Source organism: Balaenoptera acutorostrata, chromosome 9 (assembly GCF_949987535.1).
Source record: "Balaenoptera acutorostrata chromosome 9, mBalAcu1.1, whole genome shotgun sequence".
Classification (NCBI taxonomy): Eukaryota; Metazoa; Chordata; class Mammalia; order Artiodactyla; family Balaenopteridae; genus Balaenoptera; species Balaenoptera acutorostrata.
The window spans coordinates 101,389,305-101,407,639 of NC_080072.1; the positions used below are offsets into that span (position 1 = coordinate 101,389,305).

Sequence of the window (18,335 nt, forward strand, 5' to 3'; positions counted from 1 at the left end):
GTTCATTGCATGTGGCTTTATTGCCTAATGGGTCTCTGGTTGGTTCCTCATTGAGCTCAGCAGCTGTGCCCTGGCACAAAGGAACTGAGAAGGGCAGGCCCAGATTTTTGTCCGAGCCCTGTCGTTTCTCAGGTGTATGTTCTAATTAAGGGCTTTTGGGTCACAAGGTATAGTAAACTCACTCAAACTAACTCAAGTAAAAAGTGCTGTGGAAAGAATGAAGGGGGATAGGAAGGAACCCAATATAGGAGGTGCAGGTGCACCAGTGGGGACTGGGGCTGCGCCTGGCAAAGCCGTCCTCCCTCGCCCTCCCTCTTCCCTCGTCCTGGTGTCATCCTTTCTTCTCTCCATAAGTCGGCTTTACCCTCCTGACGCTGCAGACTGATCTTACCTGCACGGCTCTGACTTGTACAGGTTTTGGCTTGCCCTGCAGCACCTGTGATGCCCTGCAGCACCTGTGACACCCATGGGGCATGACTCTCCTCCCGGATCCAGCTCCCCACCTACCCTGTGGTGTCTCAGCATCCCGATTTCAGATTCCCAGGAGGACCCGTGGGTGCCTGGGGCCATCTGATCCAGCCGGGGCCCGGCTCACACTCGCCACTTCTTTCTCTTCCTGAGCTTCGTGTTGCTGGGTCTGTAAAAGGAGGAGGTCGCCCTGGGTCTCAGGCCTGCGTTTGGTGCACCCTGGTGTTTACTAACCTGGCCACCGCCATCTGTCTCCTTTCCAGGAAGCACCACCTGTGCGTCCAGGCCGTGCAGCCTGCTGTGTCTGCCCAAGGCCAACAACACTAGGAGCTGCAGGTGTCCAGAGGGTGTGTCCGGCAGCATCCTCCCGTCCGGGGACCTGATGTGTGAGTGTCCTCACGGCTATCAGCTGAAGAACCAAACGTGTGTCAAAGAAGGTGCGTCCCTTTCCTTTTCCCACCATCTCCCTTCCCTTCTGTCCCCGCTCCGGGTGTCCTCGATGCACTCATGTTTGGGGTTATTAAAAATGCCCAAGGTAGAAATTAAACCCCCCTAGATACAGACATCCTGGTTCAGGTTCCAAGGCCCGTGATCCCTCAGTCCTCATCCAGAACAGGCCCATGCTATTCTTTTAAAAATAAAAAAAAAAATTGCTTTTAGGATTAATGTCAGGAGATGCAGGCTTTCCTCTGAGTGCCCCTTTCTTTTTTTTTTCCACCTCTTCCTCTTCTCATCCACACCCCACATCTATCTTCTCCAGCTTCCGTAAGTCGGACCACCCTGACTTGGGCAAGGGTCTGGTCGGACTCCTTCAGAGTTCACCACGTCTCATCCAGCAGCTTCCCGCCCCCTGCCAGCCTGGAAACGTCTGAACTTTCCAGCCAATAGTGCAGAGGACTTCGAGTCTTTCCTCCCAAGCCCTGGCCAAGTGGCTGCCGCGGCCTCATCTCACTCCCCCTTTCAACACGGATTCTAACATTTTCCCCCTGAAAACCTGCTAAATCTTTCTTTCCTGTCTAGTTTTTCCGTTTACCCAAAGTGGCCTTCTGGGCTCTCTTAAGCAATACAAACGGAAAGAAAATGAACCTTTTCTTCTAAGACACAGGGGACTCTCTTTCAGGCTCTCGACATCATCTTAAAGTTGTTTGGAAAGAAATGGAGTGGACACTGAATTCCAGCAGGGGAAGAAGAGGGCCTCTCTATATCCCTGTCAGAATGCCTTTGGTTATCCAAACAGGAGGCCAGTCATCACGTGTTCTCGACCCAGTCGACCAAACAGTGCCTTTTTTTCAGTGTGAGGAATTGTAACTGCTTGCTTTGAAGAAGTCATGGGGTAGAAAACAAATCCTCAAGAATATGTAAAGCAAATCTCCATAACCCTCCTGGTTAATAAATGGAATATATGTGAATATGTATGACAATAGTATGTATAAACTATATAGATACACTGAACATATGTTTGGATCTTTGTACACAGTCCCTTCAGGAGTTCCTTGTGAAATTAGTATTTTATAACATTGATACTAGACCCACCTGGCACCATCACTCTCCTTTTTCATCATCGTAACCCCCTCTGACGCTCCTAGCTGCCTCTTCTCCAATTTTAATTAAAAGAGGAGAGAAGGGGGCCTCCTTGGATGCTTGCTTCCCGGCGGGCACGTGTGTGCGGCATCTCCCTTCCCCTTTGCCGTCTAAGGCATGTTATTTGAGTGAGACAAATGGACACTCAAAAGAGAAAGCCTTGTGGTCCAGCAGGAAGAATGATATTGGTTTCGTTTCCTCCTCTGTCTCCCCCGATGGCCAGAGAACACCTGTCTCCGCAACCAGTATCGGTGCAGCAATGGGAACTGTATCAACAGCATCTGGTGGTGTGATTTTGACAACGACTGCGGGGACATGAGCGACGAGAGGAACTGCCGTGAGTCCCCGCTTGGCCGAGTTTTCGGGATGATAGGCATTTCCCATTACTCGGAAGGCTGGTCCGCGCCTCCTGGGTGGGGCCTGCAGTCTGGGGCCCCCATGATCAGTGATGCCCATTGAAGCAGCTGGAGAAAACACATTTCCATATTAGATATTTATTATTAATTAAAGCAAACCCACTTAAGTAAGCTAGCTACTCATTGCAGGAGATTTACAAATAAGCGTCGCATGGTTGGAACTGAGCTGATTTGGGAGTCGGGCAGTCTGGGCTCTGACTGTGGCTCTTCCACTGTGAATAGAGCTGGCGACCTGGGGCAGGTGACCAGGTGATAGTCCTTGATTTATAAATTTATTGTTTAGCCTTTTCGGAGATGGGAAACAGGCTTTACCTTGTTACCTCCAATCAGTTGGTGCCGGCTACCTGCCAGGCTCAGGAGAGGTTGTTCTAATTGGTGATGCCAGCTTTGGCCTGGGTTGTGGGAACATTGGTATGTGTGCACGTAGATGTCATCTTTGGACTATGTAATCTCTAAGGTCCAACTACGAAAGTATGTGATTCTGTTTAGCAGGGTTTAAGGACAAACAAATAATAACTACTTATAATGGATAATCTATTTACCGCAAAGTTGGCCATCTTTCTTCAGTTAATTTTTAGTAGCTTTGACATCCTCTCCTAAGGAGGGGTCAGTCAGTAATGTGTTCACCCGTTCACTCAACACGTGTTTATTGAGGACCATGTGTTCCAGGCTGTGTGATAGGCCTGGGGATAAACTGGTGATCAAAGTGGACACAGCGTTTACAGTCTGAAGCGGGGGTCAGAGAAGTAACCAGCCAGGTATATTCGAGCCACGAGCGCTGTGATGGGGCAGCGCCATGAGCTTCAGGAAGGGCGCCCCCATCAGACTTGGGGAGGTCCTTAGGAAGGGGGGGCAGAGGTGAACCAAGCAGAGGTGGAGGGAGGAAAGTTCCGGGCAAGGGAGCAGCATGGACGAAAGCCCTGAGGCCGGTGTGTGCTGCATGGGCAGGAAAGCAGCGTGGGTTACTGAGAACTTGCGTGGGAGCCATGGGGTAAGGGGACGGTGGACTGGTACGGGGGCCCAGAGTAGCAAGGACCTTTGGACTTTATCAGAAGAACAGTTTGGAACCGTTGAAATGACAGGATAAGATTTTGCCTTTGGAAAGATAAAGGCATGGGCAGAATGAATGAGGTGGGAGAAAGGCCAGAGCAGGGGAGCCAGAGACCAGTCTGAAGGCTTCTCTTCTTTCAAATATTTTGCCTTTGGAAATCCAGAAGCTCATTTATCATTTTGTGCTATAAGGACAGATTAATGGGTGTGTCCCGTCTCTGTGTACCCACCTTGCCTCTGGCGAAGATATTTTGCCAGCCATCTGTAGAGCACGTGCCGGTTCCTATGCCCCTCCTCCCAGAAAGCAACTTCAGAAACAGTCAACTCGTTAACTCATCTGGGCCCTGCTGTCCTATGTACTGCCTTTTCTGGCTCATAGGAGGTTATTACCAGACCTTAATCATTTTTCCTCGGTTTCCTTGGTGGCTGCCTTTCACACGGAGGGAGGGGAGCTTACCAACAGCAGATTTGGGAGAGCACGAGCCTCTCCGTGTGTTTTTCTTTTCTGCAAAAGGGACACTGATCAAACCTCCTGTACCTACCAGGGTCTCAGGAAGGTGTGATATTTGTGAGGGAATAGCCAAAGCTCCTTACAAACATTAATTGATATTAACATCATTGGAGCATATTCTGCAAAGGAGTTTGTTACGGAAGAGGGTGGGCGAGGAGACACTTCTTAGAATTAACACGTTGCAAGAAAACTGCCCAGACGTAATGAGGCGTAGCTGAAGCAGAGAACTGTAAACTAGATGACCTCGTGTCCAGTAGCTCGGGATTCCTCCTTGGGTTCCTGGGCTTTGGTTTCTACTAGATGGACGAGCTGGGGTCTCACGTTGGTTCAGTGTTTTGCGAGGAAGACCTCCCTCCATCTCCTTCCCCACAGCCCCTGGGCTGTGGCCTCACAGGTTTCCATGCAGAGTTTAAGCTTCTCCTCGGAGTGAAGTATGCAGCTGGCTCTGCGCTCCTCCTGGTTTGGTGCAAATGTCAGCCGAGATTGACCCTCCCGAGCCCCTGAGACTTGCTTTCTGCTCTGCTTTCTTGCAATTCCCGGTGGCTCGGGTCCTGGACTAGTCAGATGTGGCAGAGATGAGGAGGTGAGGGGTGCAGGGTATAAAACGTGGAGCCTGGGAGCCAGGAGGGTGGTGCTTATCTGAGCCTTCCTGAGGGTCTCCCTTATCAAGGAGGAGGGGGCAGGCACCCTGTTTCTGGGCAGGGCTGCAGGAGGGGGCAGGCCGTGGCTGGGCAATGCTGTCTGGGAGTTAAACGAGGCATCCCGTCAGCTGCCAGGGAAGAGGAGAGGCGTGGCAACAAGGGCAGACGTGGGAGGGATGCTGTCGGCAGATCTCCCTTCCTCTTCAGCAGACCCCTGCCCTGGGTGGCTGTCAGCCGCGGGGGGTTTTGACATGAATCCCCTGCAGTCTTGTCACGTCTGCGTTCATCCCCTGCCTCCCACCGTGAATTCAATTACGGAGAAGAAACAGAGCCGCAAATAAAAGCGGCCGGGCACGTCTGACTGCAGGGTTGCCGCCCGCCTCTTACTTCCTGGTGCTCCCCACCCTCATCCCAGGATTCTGTTCTATCACGCAATTCCTTGTGGATTGGCTGCTCTAGGAGCAGCCTTCTTTCCCAAAGCCTTTTCTGGAAGGTTCTAGGGCTTATGCTTAAACCCAGATAATTTCTGTTTAGAAGGGGGAGAAAAATCGAATTATGTTCCCATTCTGAGGCAGAAGGGCGAGAGGAAGGATGGGAGCAGAAGTGACATTTGTTTAGAGCCCATTCATTATATTCACATCCTAAGGATGGGTGCTGGTCCCAAACTTGTTTTCTTCTTGACCTTCATAATAATGCCAGGAGGGTAGGTATTATCTCCATTTTACAGTAGCGGGAACGGAAGCCCAGGGGGGTTGGGTGAAGTAAGTTGTGGCTGGTGGAATTAAGTCCCCTGTCAGGTCTTTGTGTCTGTCATCACAAGCGCTTGCCCACGTTACCTTATCTTCCTTTTGCTGTGGCGAAAACTGAGGCTCAGGAAGGTTAAAATTAACTGCTAGAGGAAGAGGCAGAGCCAGGATTTGAAACCCTGTCTCGCCTGACTGCAGGGCCCCGGTTCCTGCTGCAGAATTTCACCTCACCCTCCCTCTGTCATCTGTATGGTGAGGACCCAGCTTCGTGTGTGAAACTGGGCCCCCTAATGGTAGTTTCCCAGATGAAGGTATTTCTGCCATTTATTTAGGAAGACACCGTCGCTTCTGAGGGGATCTTAGGAGGTTATCTAGTGGAGCGGTCCCCAACCTTTTTGCACCAGGGACCGGTTTCGTGGAAGACAATTTTTCCACGGACAGGGGGCGGGGGGCTGGTTTCGGGGTGATTCAAGCACATTGATTTATTATGGTGTCTGTGCAGTCAAACCTCTCTGCTAACAATAATCTGTATTTGCAGCTGCTCCCCAGCGCTAGCCTCACTGCCTCAGCTCCACCTCAGATCGTCAGGCATTAGGTTCTCATAAGGAACGCGCAACCTAGATCCCTCTCATGCCTAGTTCACAGTAGGGTTCGCGCTCCTATGAGAATCTAATGCCACTGCTGATCTGACAGGAGGCGGAGCTCGGGCGGTAATGTGAGCGATGGGGAGCGGCTGTAAATACACATGAAGCTTCACTCGCTTACCCACTGCTCACCTCCTGCTGTGTGGCCTGGTACCAGGGACCCCTGATGTAACTGCATCATGCTGTCTCCCAGCTCAATGACGGTTTCTCACTCTTCCCAGCCCTGTTCGGATCTGGAAGCCGTCCATGGAAAGATAGGCCCTTGTCTCCCTTGGTTGTAAATTTCAGGTTCTCACACAGTTTATTTTTCCTGTAAGTCTAGGTTTCAATTCTATTGTTGAAATTCATATTACAATTAAAATCTGCTTCCTTCTCTTTTTCAGTTGGCTTTCCAGTGGGATGTTTGTATTTGGGGGGAGTTGACTGGACCTAATGAGCATGTTGTCTCTCTTTCCCATCCTAGCTACTACCATCTGTGATCTGGACACCCAGTTCCGCTGCCAGGAGTCTGGGACCTGTATCCCACTCTCCTACAAATGTGACCTTGAGGATGACTGTGGCGACAATAGCGATGAAAGTCACTGTGGTAAGGGGACGTGATGTCCAGGACTCCTCTTCCAGAGGGGGCAGCACCCTGGCTCATGGGACGGGTTGGAAATGGAGGATTTCTGAAAGCCATTGTGGGATTTATGACATCAGCTGCATGGCCACCTCCATTCACATGGTAGGACTGATTCATTCATAAAGTGATGGACCCTGCTTCCTTGCAGAGATGCTGTATGCATGAGTGTGAGAATTAGGAAGATATCTAAATGAATTCAGGCAGTTATTAACAGCTATACAGCCTTGGCCCACTCACGCCTCTGGGCAGCTGTGACATTAGCGTCCTGAAGACTCAGAGCTATACCTTTGTGAACTGTTTTTTTCTTTTTTCTTTTAACTGATCTAATTCAGTAAACCCTGTTAGAAGTCAGTGGATGGTGCAAACGTTGTTTTAGCATCTGTTTTCTGAATGGAAATTTTTATTTAGGAAAATAATGTGTTGGAATTGAAGGAGTGATGGGAATTCTCTAGTTCAGTCCTTTTGATTTCCAGATGAAACACGTGAGGTCCATAGAGGTCAGGGGGCTTATTCAAGGTGACACAGTTAGTTTGTGTCAGAAAAGGGAACTGGGACCGTGTTTCCCACGCCCTTCTTCTTGCATAATCCTCCCCTGTCAGTTTCACAAGCCCTGTCCTCCGTTGATGGGCTCTGGGTACCAAACTCGTAGCTGCTGACTGTCACGGGAGGGAACAATACACAGAGTGCCCCGGCCTGGAGGGGAGTGCGTGTGGGGGCCGGATGCTGACCCCGCCACTGCGAGGGGTCGGTGAGGCCCCGTGGGCTCCCTGCCTGTACACGGGAGCAGGTCCAGTCCAGCTGTGCGTGTGCTTCCGGACAGGGCCTGCATCATCACGAGCGGGGGGTTTGACTCACTGGGACTCAAATAAGGAGCGTGGGGGAAATGCTCCTAGACTGGATCTCAGAGCACTTTTCTGGGGGGGGGAGTGGTTACATAATTTTCCTTCATATTTGTAAAAATACGAAGTTCCAGGAAACAGTCCTTGGGGTTTGCACTGTTTTCCCTTCATTCCTCCCACGTTCCCCTCTGCACTCAGAGGGTTAACGTGTGCAGCCAGTTTTGCTCTCGTCGGGAGGAATCGCCACGTGGTTATCTGTTTCTCATGTGTCCTCTCACCCACTCACTGGACACATGTTGGACCATTAAACGGTGTCCGTCCCTCAGATTCTCTGTTCATGGTCCATTCACGTTGGTGCGCCTGAGTCCACCTCAAGGACTCAGGTGGTCCCTACCTCAGATCCAGGTCCTCTTCGTGAGTCTCCAGACTGTTTCCTCGTGAATATCTGCTTCCCAGTTCACCATCAACCTCTCTCACTGAGGCAGCCATCCCCGGGCCCCTGGGCTTGGCTACTCCTGTTTTCCTAGAATCTTTCCAATTCCATGTGAAAATTCTGTTTTGTTAGTATCCCCAGGGCCTACAAAAGATGCTGTCAGTGTAGTTGCCTCTCCTGTCCTGGTCAGACTGCCCTGGTTCATTTGTCTCCGGCCCCCACCCTTCTTGAGACAGCCCCACCGGCCAGCATCCCAGGAGCTCTGCCCACAGGAAGTCACCAGCTTTTCTGTTTCGGGAGCTCAGCACTGATCTCTCTTTCCCTGAGCTGAGCATCTCACATTGATCAGCACGCTCGACATTCTCATTACTCCTGTTCTGAAACCACAGGCTCTATCTCTGGAAGTCTTCTGTTTCTTGAAAATTTGGCTTTCTGGGCAGCCGGAGCATTGCTTCCCAACCTTCTTCCCAACATAGGAAGCATAGAAAATGATATTTGTAAAGTGAACCAAGATAAATGGCCAAGGCCGCTGTTGCCTAGAGGCAACGGGTGGCCAGCGTGTGAGGTGTCAGGATCTCAGCACACCTGTGCCCCATCTGCAGCGCACTCCAGTCGTCCCTGGGTATCCACAGGGGATCAGTTCCAGGACCCACCGTGGGTTCCAGAATCCACAGATGCTCAAGTCCCATAGTCGGCCCTCCATATCCACGGATTCCGCATCCACGGATTCAACCAACCATGGATCGTAAACATAGTACATAATGCACAGTTGGCTGAATCTGTGGATGCAAAACCTGAATATCCAGAGGGTCAACTGTACTTGGGCACCATCCTCGAGGACTTCCCATCCCTGGTTAAAGTCTTCACGCGTGCATCCTGGATCATCAGCGATAATAGGGATATTGGGTGCATCTCTAACCCTTAGGAGCTTTGACCTCAGAGACAGAATTCCAGGCAAGCTTTTGTGCTCACATCCTTGTCTGTGGTCTCACCTGCAGAAATGCACCAGTGCCGGATTGACGAATACAGCTGCAGCTCTGGCATGTGCATCCGCTCCTCCTGGGTGTGTGACGGGGACAACGATTGCAGAGACTGGTCCGACGAAGCCAACTGTACTGGTCAGTGTTCCCTGGACTCCCTGAGCGGCACTTACCTGCTCGTGTGCTGGGTAGCACTGCAGCCCTACGTGATCGCAGAATCTAGGCTCTAAGAAATGGACCTTAGAGACCAACGAGATCAGTGCTTCTCAGAGAGCTGGTCTGCGATAAGCTTGTGCCGAAAATTTAACCAACTCTCTGCCTCCTTCATTGAGAAGGTCTTGCCATGAAAACATGTTCACCTGAACAGTCTCCTGAGTGATAGAGTTGATTTACATTTTGACTCAAGCTTATTTCCTTAGGACCAGTAACAGAGTTTACAGACTGACCCCTGGTCTGGGGACCATACACTGAGTAGCATTGAACTAGCTCATGTTTTGGAATGCAGCATCAAGGGGTTCCCTAAACAGTGAAAGCTTAAATTGTGCTTGCACCTGTTTTGGGTAAGATTTTATTGAAAATAAATTTGGGAACAACATTAGAGTATGAGAGGAAGGCTGGGTGGTGTAAGGTAGAAGTAATGTTGTAATTCTCCTGTTGGGTGTTAAGTTCACTCACATTCACTCCACTGCTTTTTGTGAATGAACGAATGAACGAGGGCCGTATACATCATGGTGGACTCGGGGAGAGCAAGGAGTTGGGGAAGTTGTGGAGGCAGGAAAACAAAGCCCACTTCTGATGAGTAAATTTTCTCTGCAGCCTCCTCTAGAAATTGTCATTCAGTTCTACCCTAAATCGCTCCAGTGATGGAGGTAAAGATGTTTCCTTTAACCCTTTTGTGGCGAGGGCAGATCTGGTCATTCAGGCTTCATTTTGCCATCCACTGTCAATGGATCTTCACTCTCGCGAATTAAATCCCTTAAGTCCCGTGTCTTCATCTCCCTTTCCCCCACAGTACCCCAGCAGTTCTTACACACTGCCCAGCATCCGGGAGCTCAGAGCATGCCTCCTAATTTGTAAAAGCAAATAAAAAGTAGTTCTGTTATCATGTCCCACACTTACATATCAGTGTGTTATGCTTTGCTTTAGATTTGGTTTGTGAAGGGCAGAAATGATCTTTTACTCCTCTATATTCTCCCAGTGCCCAGTTCAGAGAACCTCTGTTGGTTGGGTAATTGTACACAACTGTAACTCTCCATTCATTTTACTTTAGAGGTGACCTTACGTGGCTTTAACGAGTAAACGGAGCTCCTCAAAGGCCAGGTACATCACACCGGCTGATCTGTGATGTTACCAGATTCCACTCCCTCGTAAACTTCCCCCCCCACCCCAATATCTTTTCTGGCGCAGTCTCGGTGTCTGCGCCTCTGCTTCTGGAAGGACTGCAGGCGATTGCTTCTCTTCGGGTGCAAGCCTGGCCTGCAGAAGGAGGAATAACCAAGGTCCGCAGAGGAACTGCCATCAGCCCAGGAAGCGTATGAGTGCTGTTCGGAAGCTTTGAGTTGGCCAGATAGTTGGTTAATAAATTAGAGGCGTGCACCTGGGCATTTCCGTTTGTAAATTGCGGTATTGAACGAGACTGAACATCTTGTTAGCACAAGCACGTTAGTCAAACTTGTGTTTTAGGTGCATGTGTCGATCCTCCACAGAGAATGAACAGCTTCATTTCTGTGGGTGGGCTTGTCGCAGACTCCTCGTCTTATCTCTGGTTTTCTCTGGCAGGGCTACCTGGGGAAGTGTAGAGTGCTTGCACCACAACTGCAGCCTTGTTCCAATGGCTGTGCTTCCAAACCTTTTAAAGATGAATCTCCTTGTTCGTCATCTCAGAATAGTCAGGGGTCAGATGTCAGCTCATTTTGATGTGTGGCGGGTTACTTCATTTCCTGGCCTAGTAAATTAAGTCACCTGCAGAGCCAAAGAAAATGGGTCGACTGACTTCCTGTGGGCCTCAGCTCTCATGCATGGTCTGTGCCGGGCATTTTCTTGGCTCTTCCCCTCCCCCTGTTTTGCTTTCCATGGAATTGAGTTTCCTTTATCCCTCGCCCCCCCGCCCTGCCCCCCGCATTGATTTTGAATGTAAACGTTTCATTTCTGTTCTTTTAGCTGTTGCCCTAGACATCTTATGCATATTCCTAATATCTTTCCCCTCCCCTAGACCTGCTTTGATTCCAGTCTTTGACCACAGTTTCAATACTGACATACTTAGTATATATTTAGTATTTTAAAACACGAAATACTTTGTATTTTAGTTTTACACTTTAAAAATCCTAAAATTAGTCATCATTATTTTTTAGTAACCAAACTTATCTATAGGTACCTACCTGTCTACCACTTCTGCTTCTTGTACCTAATGCTTCCTTTCTGTGCACATCCTTCAGTGTTTCTTATAGCAGTGTTTCTTAATCTGTGAGTAGTAAACTTCAAGTTTTTGTTTATAGAAACATGTCTTTATTTTGATCTCAAAGCTGAATTCTGATGGATCTGGGTTTCTAGATTTGTAGTAATTTTCCCTAAGTATTTTGATGGAATTATTCCCTTTCTTTCTGGCCTCTTTTGTATTGATTTAAATACTCCTCTCAGATTATCTGTTCAAACAACAGTCTGACATTCTTTTCTCTCCAGTTGTCTCTAGGTTTTTTGCATTTTGTGTCTTTCTTATTCAGTTTCACCTACCTAGGTGTGGGAGTATTTTTATTTATCCTATTTGTTTTCCTTCTAAAATCTGAGGATTTAATCTTTTTCATCAATTCTGGGAAATTACAGCCACTATCTTTTCAGCTATATCTATTTGCTACTTTGTCTACTCTTGTCTTCAGCAGCAACTATCAGCCATTTGCTGGACTGTCTCATTCTGGTGTTCATGCCTCTGGTTTTCATATTTGCTGTCTCCTTATGACCCTGTGCTAGACTCTGAGTTACTTCCTCAGATTTCTCTTCCAGTTCAACAATTCTCTTTTCAGCTGGATCTAATCTGCTGTTTCACACACCCACTGAGCTGTTTTTATTTCCATGGCTATGTTTTTTATAACTAGAATTTCAATTTGGTTCTTTTTTTATATATATAATTTTTGGTGTACTATATGTGTGCTTTAAATTTATTTATTTATTTATTTATTTTTGGCTGCATTGGGTCTTCGTTGCTGCACGTGGGCTTTCTCTAGTTGCAGTGAGTGGGGGCTACTCTTCGTTGTAGTGTGCAGGCTTCTCATTGCAGTGGCTTCTCTTTGTTGTGGAGCATGGGCTCTAGGCACACGGGCTTCAGTAGTTGTGGCACACGGGCTCAGTAGTTGTGGCTTGTGGGCTCTAGAGTGCAGGCTCAGTAGTTGTGGCATACGGGCTTAGTTGCTCCGTGGCATGTGAGATCTTCCCGGACCAGGGATCGAACCCATGTCCCCTGCATTGGCAGGTGGATTCTTAACCACTGCGCCACCAGGGAAGTCCCTCTATTTGATTCTTTTTCAAATTCTGCCTTTTATTTTTCAGTGCGCTTTTCTTTATGCTTTATGTTATTTTTTTACATTATTAATCATTCAAGTTGTGTTGATATTAGCATTTCTTTTTCCTCATTCATTCCTAATAGTCCAGTGCTTTATAATGAGGCAGTGCTTTTGTTGTCACAGTAATTAATTCATCTCTTCTGCCCCACTTTTATTTGGCTAATGCTTTTGATCAGGTGTCACAGAGGGTCTTGCTGAGTCAGGAGAGATCTGCCCAAGTCAGAGAATAGGTAGGAGGATAATGGCCTCTATTAGAAACCCTGGTATTCTAATTTCATGATCATTTGCCCCATTAGCCTTTCTATTCTTAGAGTCACAATGAATCCTGCTATGCAAAGGATTCTTCATCTTCCCCAAATTCTTTAGTCTGTATTAAAGTCCATCTCTTTCATCCTTGTAATTAAAAAATATTATCGATTGAGCATGTATCATTCATCAGGCACTCAATGTCAGAGAGCTAGTAAGTTACTCAGAAGACAGAAAAATTCAGAAAAAGGGAATATGTTAAGCATTCCAGCCCTACCTGGCCACTTGAATGAAATTAATTAGTCTTTCTTGCAAATTAATTAGTCTTTCTTGGCTCAGCTTCTGTGATGGAATCTGGAGATCTCAAACATGCCTCCCAGAATTGTCATTTGGAAACTCCATTAACGCTCTGAAGTTGTTTTCAACTGGAATTGAAATGCATAGGCTGAATAATAACAAGTACATCAGTATGGCAATGAGTTTAGGTGACAGTATCTTTTATGAAAGTGAGCAAGGCTTTGGTGAGGAACTTTTTAAAGGGCTGTCAGATTTGTAAAACCAATAAATCAGAAGTATTCCAGGCAATGGCTGTTACTGGGGCAAAGCTCATGTAACATGCATGATACACTTATTCCTCTTATCAGAGATAAGTATATTTTAAAGAGATGTTTAATGGATTCTGATCGCCAAAGGCTGTAAAATATTGAAACTTCCTGTAGACTTATTTGCATGCTACCGGATATAGCCTTGGTCTTTGAGGAGATAAGACAACAGATGATGGACAACCGTTTGTTGTAAAGTGGTTTGAAAAATCAGGTGCTTTGTATTTCAGGCTATTGCAAAAAAATAGCCTCAAAGGCAGTAGAAATTCTAGAGGGCATTGGAAGCCCGTTTTCCCAACCCTTGAGTCACTATTACCAACCATCTCGATTGAATAAATAACTATGGTGTGCACTCAACAACCCACTTTTGTTTGTTTTGCCTCCTTCTGTTGCTAGAACGTCCTGTCCGCACAGTTAAACCAAGAGAGCCCGTCTGTCTTGGTTATATTATTTTATGCCAGTCGTAAACAAGGCCAGCCCTGGCTTTCAGCAACAGACAGACACAAACTGCTCTCTGTGTCAGAGGAGGAAAGGGAAATCTGATGCAGAAGGCGTTTAGTTGTGTTGGTTGGGGTTGAGGCAGATACTATGCATTTGAAATAGTCTTTGACCGAGGTTTTGGGACGTTTTCTAAACGACTTCCAGGTGGCCTCAGCCCATGTATGCAGATGAACCTGTTAATTTATAACAGTGGCTCTGTTTCACTTGCCTTTTTTTTTTTTTCTTTTAATGACTGTAGAGAACACCACGTATTATTGGCTGGTAGATGTCTCTCTCAACTGTCCAGAAAGTTAGATAATTCTAGGTTTTGGATACATCTTTTATTCTCCTCAGACCTGAGGTTTTCCACATTTCAAATTGGGTGGTTTATTTAGAATTATAAAATCATGGCGTTTCAGAAGTTACAGGGGTCCTTAGGTATGAATCTAGATGATGAAATTGAGGCCTCCACACAGTGGGGACCAGCTTTAGGACGCAGCCCCCTGAGCACACACTGCCTGTCCTTATCCTGCAGAATCTGGATGAGTGAGAAGATAAAGTAGCCAGGTAGAGTGGAGAAAGCACAGGCTTTGAATTTGGACAGCCCTGGTGCTATGACTTCATTATCTTTGTGAATGTGGGCGAGCTTCTTAGTGTCCTAAGCCTGTTTCTCATCTGTAAAAGGGGGAATCCTTCTTACCTCATAAGTTCTTGTGAAAGTGACTGATTTTTTAACATGTATATCTGTGCTTGTAACACTGATAAACTCAGAGCCTCAAGCTGTTGCCCATTCAGGAGGCTGCATTCCACCTTAAGGGCAGCCCCAGGTCATACCTGTGATCTAGTACAAGCCTTCTCTCCACTTGGCCCCTGATGGTGATGGGAGCACGGAGGTGAGGGACGTCTTGACCATTTCTCTCTTCTCTTTCGCTGGCAGCCGTCTATCACACCTGTGAGGCCTCCAACTTCCAGTGTCACAACGGGCACTGCATCCCCCAGCGGTGGGCGTGTGACGGTGACATGGATTGCCAAGATGGTTCTGACGAAGATCCAGTCAACTGTGGTAAATGCAAATGCTTTGGCCCCCACCCAGAGCATTTCCCATGTCTGCTGTTCAGGAAAATAGACAACAGACAGGCCAGGAAATGGAATAGTGTCCCGCTGTGCCCGGGTACCCACTCTGACCACTAGTGAGCCTGCAATTTCTGTGTGGCACTGCCGTGCAATGTGTAGGCCTGGGTTATGTAGTTTTAATTCTTGGGCAAGCAGGTTGCCTCACTGCTTGTCCATAACAACTTTGAAGAAAAGAAATAGAAACCCACTAACCCACCCGGAGCACTAAATGCAGTCACATTACCAGTGTTCTGCCAGAAATTAGCCAACAGTTCCTATATAAATGGCATATTTTATGGCTAAGAGGTCTCTGTTATGGCCTCTTGGGAAAGTGGCTTACCACTCGTTAAGGCAGAACTTTTTCAATAAGATCTATTTAAAAAAGGATTCTGAGATAATCATTCGAAATTTACCACAAAATAGCTGCCATACAAACACAATACTTAAAATGCTTTTTCACACCAAATTTTTAAAAAATTTTGTTTTATATTGGAGTATAGCTGATTTACAATGTTGTGTTAGTTTCAGGTGTACAGCAAAGTGATTCAGTTACACATACACATGTATCTATTCTTTTTCAGATTCTTTTCCCATGTAGATTATTACAGTGTATTGAATAGAGTTCCCTGTGCTATACAGTAGGTCCTTGTTGATTATTTTATATATAGTAGTGTGTACATGTTAATCCCAACCTCCTAATTTATCCCTCCCCCCAACCTTTCCCCTTTCACACCAAATAGTTTTAAAGCTCTCTCTCCTTATCCTCTTGCCGTGTGTCTGTGGGAAGGACTCCCTGTTTTGTCCTTATAGTCTCAGTACTCTGCTCACACAATAGTTCTGACACTTCTTGGCCACCAAATGTGTGTTTTCCATACCAAGCAATTCCCCGACACCAGCGTGTCCTACAATTTAACTCAGTCCTGACGCTGTCTTCCTCAAGACAGTGTCACATCCCACAGGGAAGGGCTCAGTCCCACGAGACATTCCCCCACTTCAGATGCCAATCACTAGTCCTATGTTGTCACATGTTCTTCTGATCAACCAGCTATAAATCTGGGTTCCTACAACCTCTTCTTTGGGTTTGATAATTTGCTAGAATGGCTCAGAGTACTCAGGGAAACAACATTTTTCAGTTTATTATAAAAGGTTATGATAAAGGAGAGAGGTGAACAGCCAGACGGAAGAGAGCCCAGAGCCCAGGGCAAGGTATGGGGAAGGCCATGGGCCTTCCATGCCCTCTCCAAGCCCCACCACCCTCCAAGCACCTCCACGTGTTCAACAGCCTGGAAGCGGTCTGGACCGCCTACTTTTGGGATTTGGGGGTGGGGCTTCATCACTTAGGCATGATCCATCATGAACTCAGTCTCCAGATCTCTCCTCTTCCTGGAGTGGGGATGGGCTGGAAAGCTCCAAGCCTCTAATCATGGCGTGGCTTTTCTGATGACCAGCCCCCCCAGTCACCTCATTAGAACAAAAGACACTCCTGTCACCCAGGAAATTATAAGGGTTTTAGGAGCTTGATGCCAGTAACCAGGGGCAGAGACCAATATACATCTTTTCTGTTATTTCATACCATACATCCCTAATTTTCATGGGGTTGTAATCATTGTCTGCATGCTGTTCTATATATTCTCCTTTCATGGCGCAATATTAAACAAAGATGTTTCCATACGGCTGTATTTTTCTGTGGTTAGCATTTTCATGGCAGATGCCTTTTCTCTTTGTATTGCTATAACGTAGTTTTACTTAGTCCCTCCCTGGTTGAGTAATTTCAGTTTCATACTGTCATGCATAGTAAAACTGTTCGTGTCCTTGGAAATGAAGGCTTCATTTTCCTTTGAGGTACTTCCTGGGTTATGTCCCTCAATATGGAAGTGCTGGGTCAAAGGTTCTGATCGATTTCCATGGTTCTCATTAAGCGTTTCCAGATTTTATTTCCAAGTGATTATACTGAAAGGCTCTCCATCAGTAATATAGCGTATGTTTCCCCAAGCCTCCCTTGATTTTATCTTTTGAGTTGTTTTCACTAATTTAGTGAGTGGGCATTTGTCTTGTACAGTTTAAAATTTATACTTTTGAAAAACCTTTTTATGCTGAGTGACATTAACTATTTCCCCAACTCATGGTACTCCTTTACTGTTTCTGTTTGATGTCCTTTGAACAGTCTCCTAAGAATGATGACTTTTTACAGGATTAAAACACATTTTCTTGCCTTATCCCTGATCCTCCTGGGACCATTCCACCAAGAGATGGGTTTGCAACTGACCTGCTGGAAGTGACTTTTAAGCTACATGTCTGGCGGTAGCTCTCTGTTCAGGAGAAGGGGTGACCTAGTGCTAAGAATTCTATGCTAAGTGCGAAACCTAAGATCCTTAACATTTCTGGGACAAACTTTCTCCAAAAGGGCTTTGGTTTACAATTCCTGAAGAATTAAGACAGTGAGTGATTTAAGAGTGTCCTCCTTTTTTCCATCCACTTGAAGCTTTTCTTTTACTTTTCATAAAACAAAAAAAAAAATTTTTTTTGAGTAGGTAAGAAAAATCTGCTCAGTTCCCTTCCTTTGTTGTGTATCCTTTCAGAATCATCTGCTCAGTTCCCTCCCTTTGTTGTGTATCCTTTCAGAATATTTTTGTGCATATATGCAAATTTAAATATACTACATGTTCTTGTCCTGTTTTACACATGTGGTATGCCACGTACCTTGGTTTTCCACATAACTGTATATCTAGGACTTGTTTTTACGTAGTGCTTCTTCATTCTCTTTGTAACAGGCTTTGTACAGTAATTTATTACACAGTCCCCTATTGACAGATACATAGGTGGTTTTCAATCTATTACAAACAGTGCTGCCATGAATAACCTTGTGCCTCCGTTATTTTTCACTCGTGTAGGTAGATTACTTTTCTTAATGCCATCGCTGGGTCACCGTGTGTATACGTCTGTAATAGCGATAGCCCTCCGTCGGGCGGCACAAATTTATACCCGCACCCTCCCCAGGCCCCCCGGCCAAACAACGATGTGAGTGCCTGCCTGTTTCCTTATTCTGCTGCTTCTTGAATCACATTCCAGAGAAGAAGTGCAACGGATTCCGCTGCCCGAATGGCACCTGCATCCCGTCCAGCAAACACTGCGATGGTCTGCACGACTGCTCGGATGGCTCAGACGAACAGCACTGTGGTGAGTCCTCACCCTGCCCGGGGGCCGCCTTGTGGCTGTGAGCGAAGGGCACACGTTGGACTAAGTGCTTTCATTTCCTCAGTACCTGCCTGCAGTTAGCTTGTAAATGCGGTGACCCCAGGTTCTCGACCAGGGCTCTGAGAGGGATGGAGTTGGGGAGGTGGCGGTTTGGGGGAAGGAGAGCAGGGAGGGAGCCGTGGTGGGTGACTGTGGAATTACGTCATGGTCCATG

General features: G+C 46.9%; 1 protein-coding gene across 3 annotated transcripts in view; it reads left to right on the forward strand.

Moving 5' to 3' along the window:
- SORL1 (sortilin related receptor 1) overlaps nucleotides 1-18,335 on the forward strand; it is a 162,136-nt gene that overhangs the window by 101,144 nt on the left and 42,657 nt on the right. For all 3 annotated transcript variants that reach the window (XM_057553490.1, XM_007196698.2, XM_007196697.3), the window contains 6 exons: nucleotides 732-905; nucleotides 2,273-2,386; nucleotides 6,521-6,643; nucleotides 8,950-9,069; nucleotides 14,751-14,876; nucleotides 17,996-18,103. In XM_057553490.1, coding sequence (XP_057409473.1) covers nucleotides 732-905; nucleotides 2,273-2,386; nucleotides 6,521-6,643; nucleotides 8,950-9,069; nucleotides 14,751-14,876; nucleotides 17,996-18,103 — 765 coding nt within the window. The remainder of the gene's footprint in view (nucleotides 1-731; nucleotides 906-2,272; nucleotides 2,387-6,520; nucleotides 6,644-8,949; nucleotides 9,070-14,750; nucleotides 14,877-17,995; nucleotides 18,104-18,335) is intronic.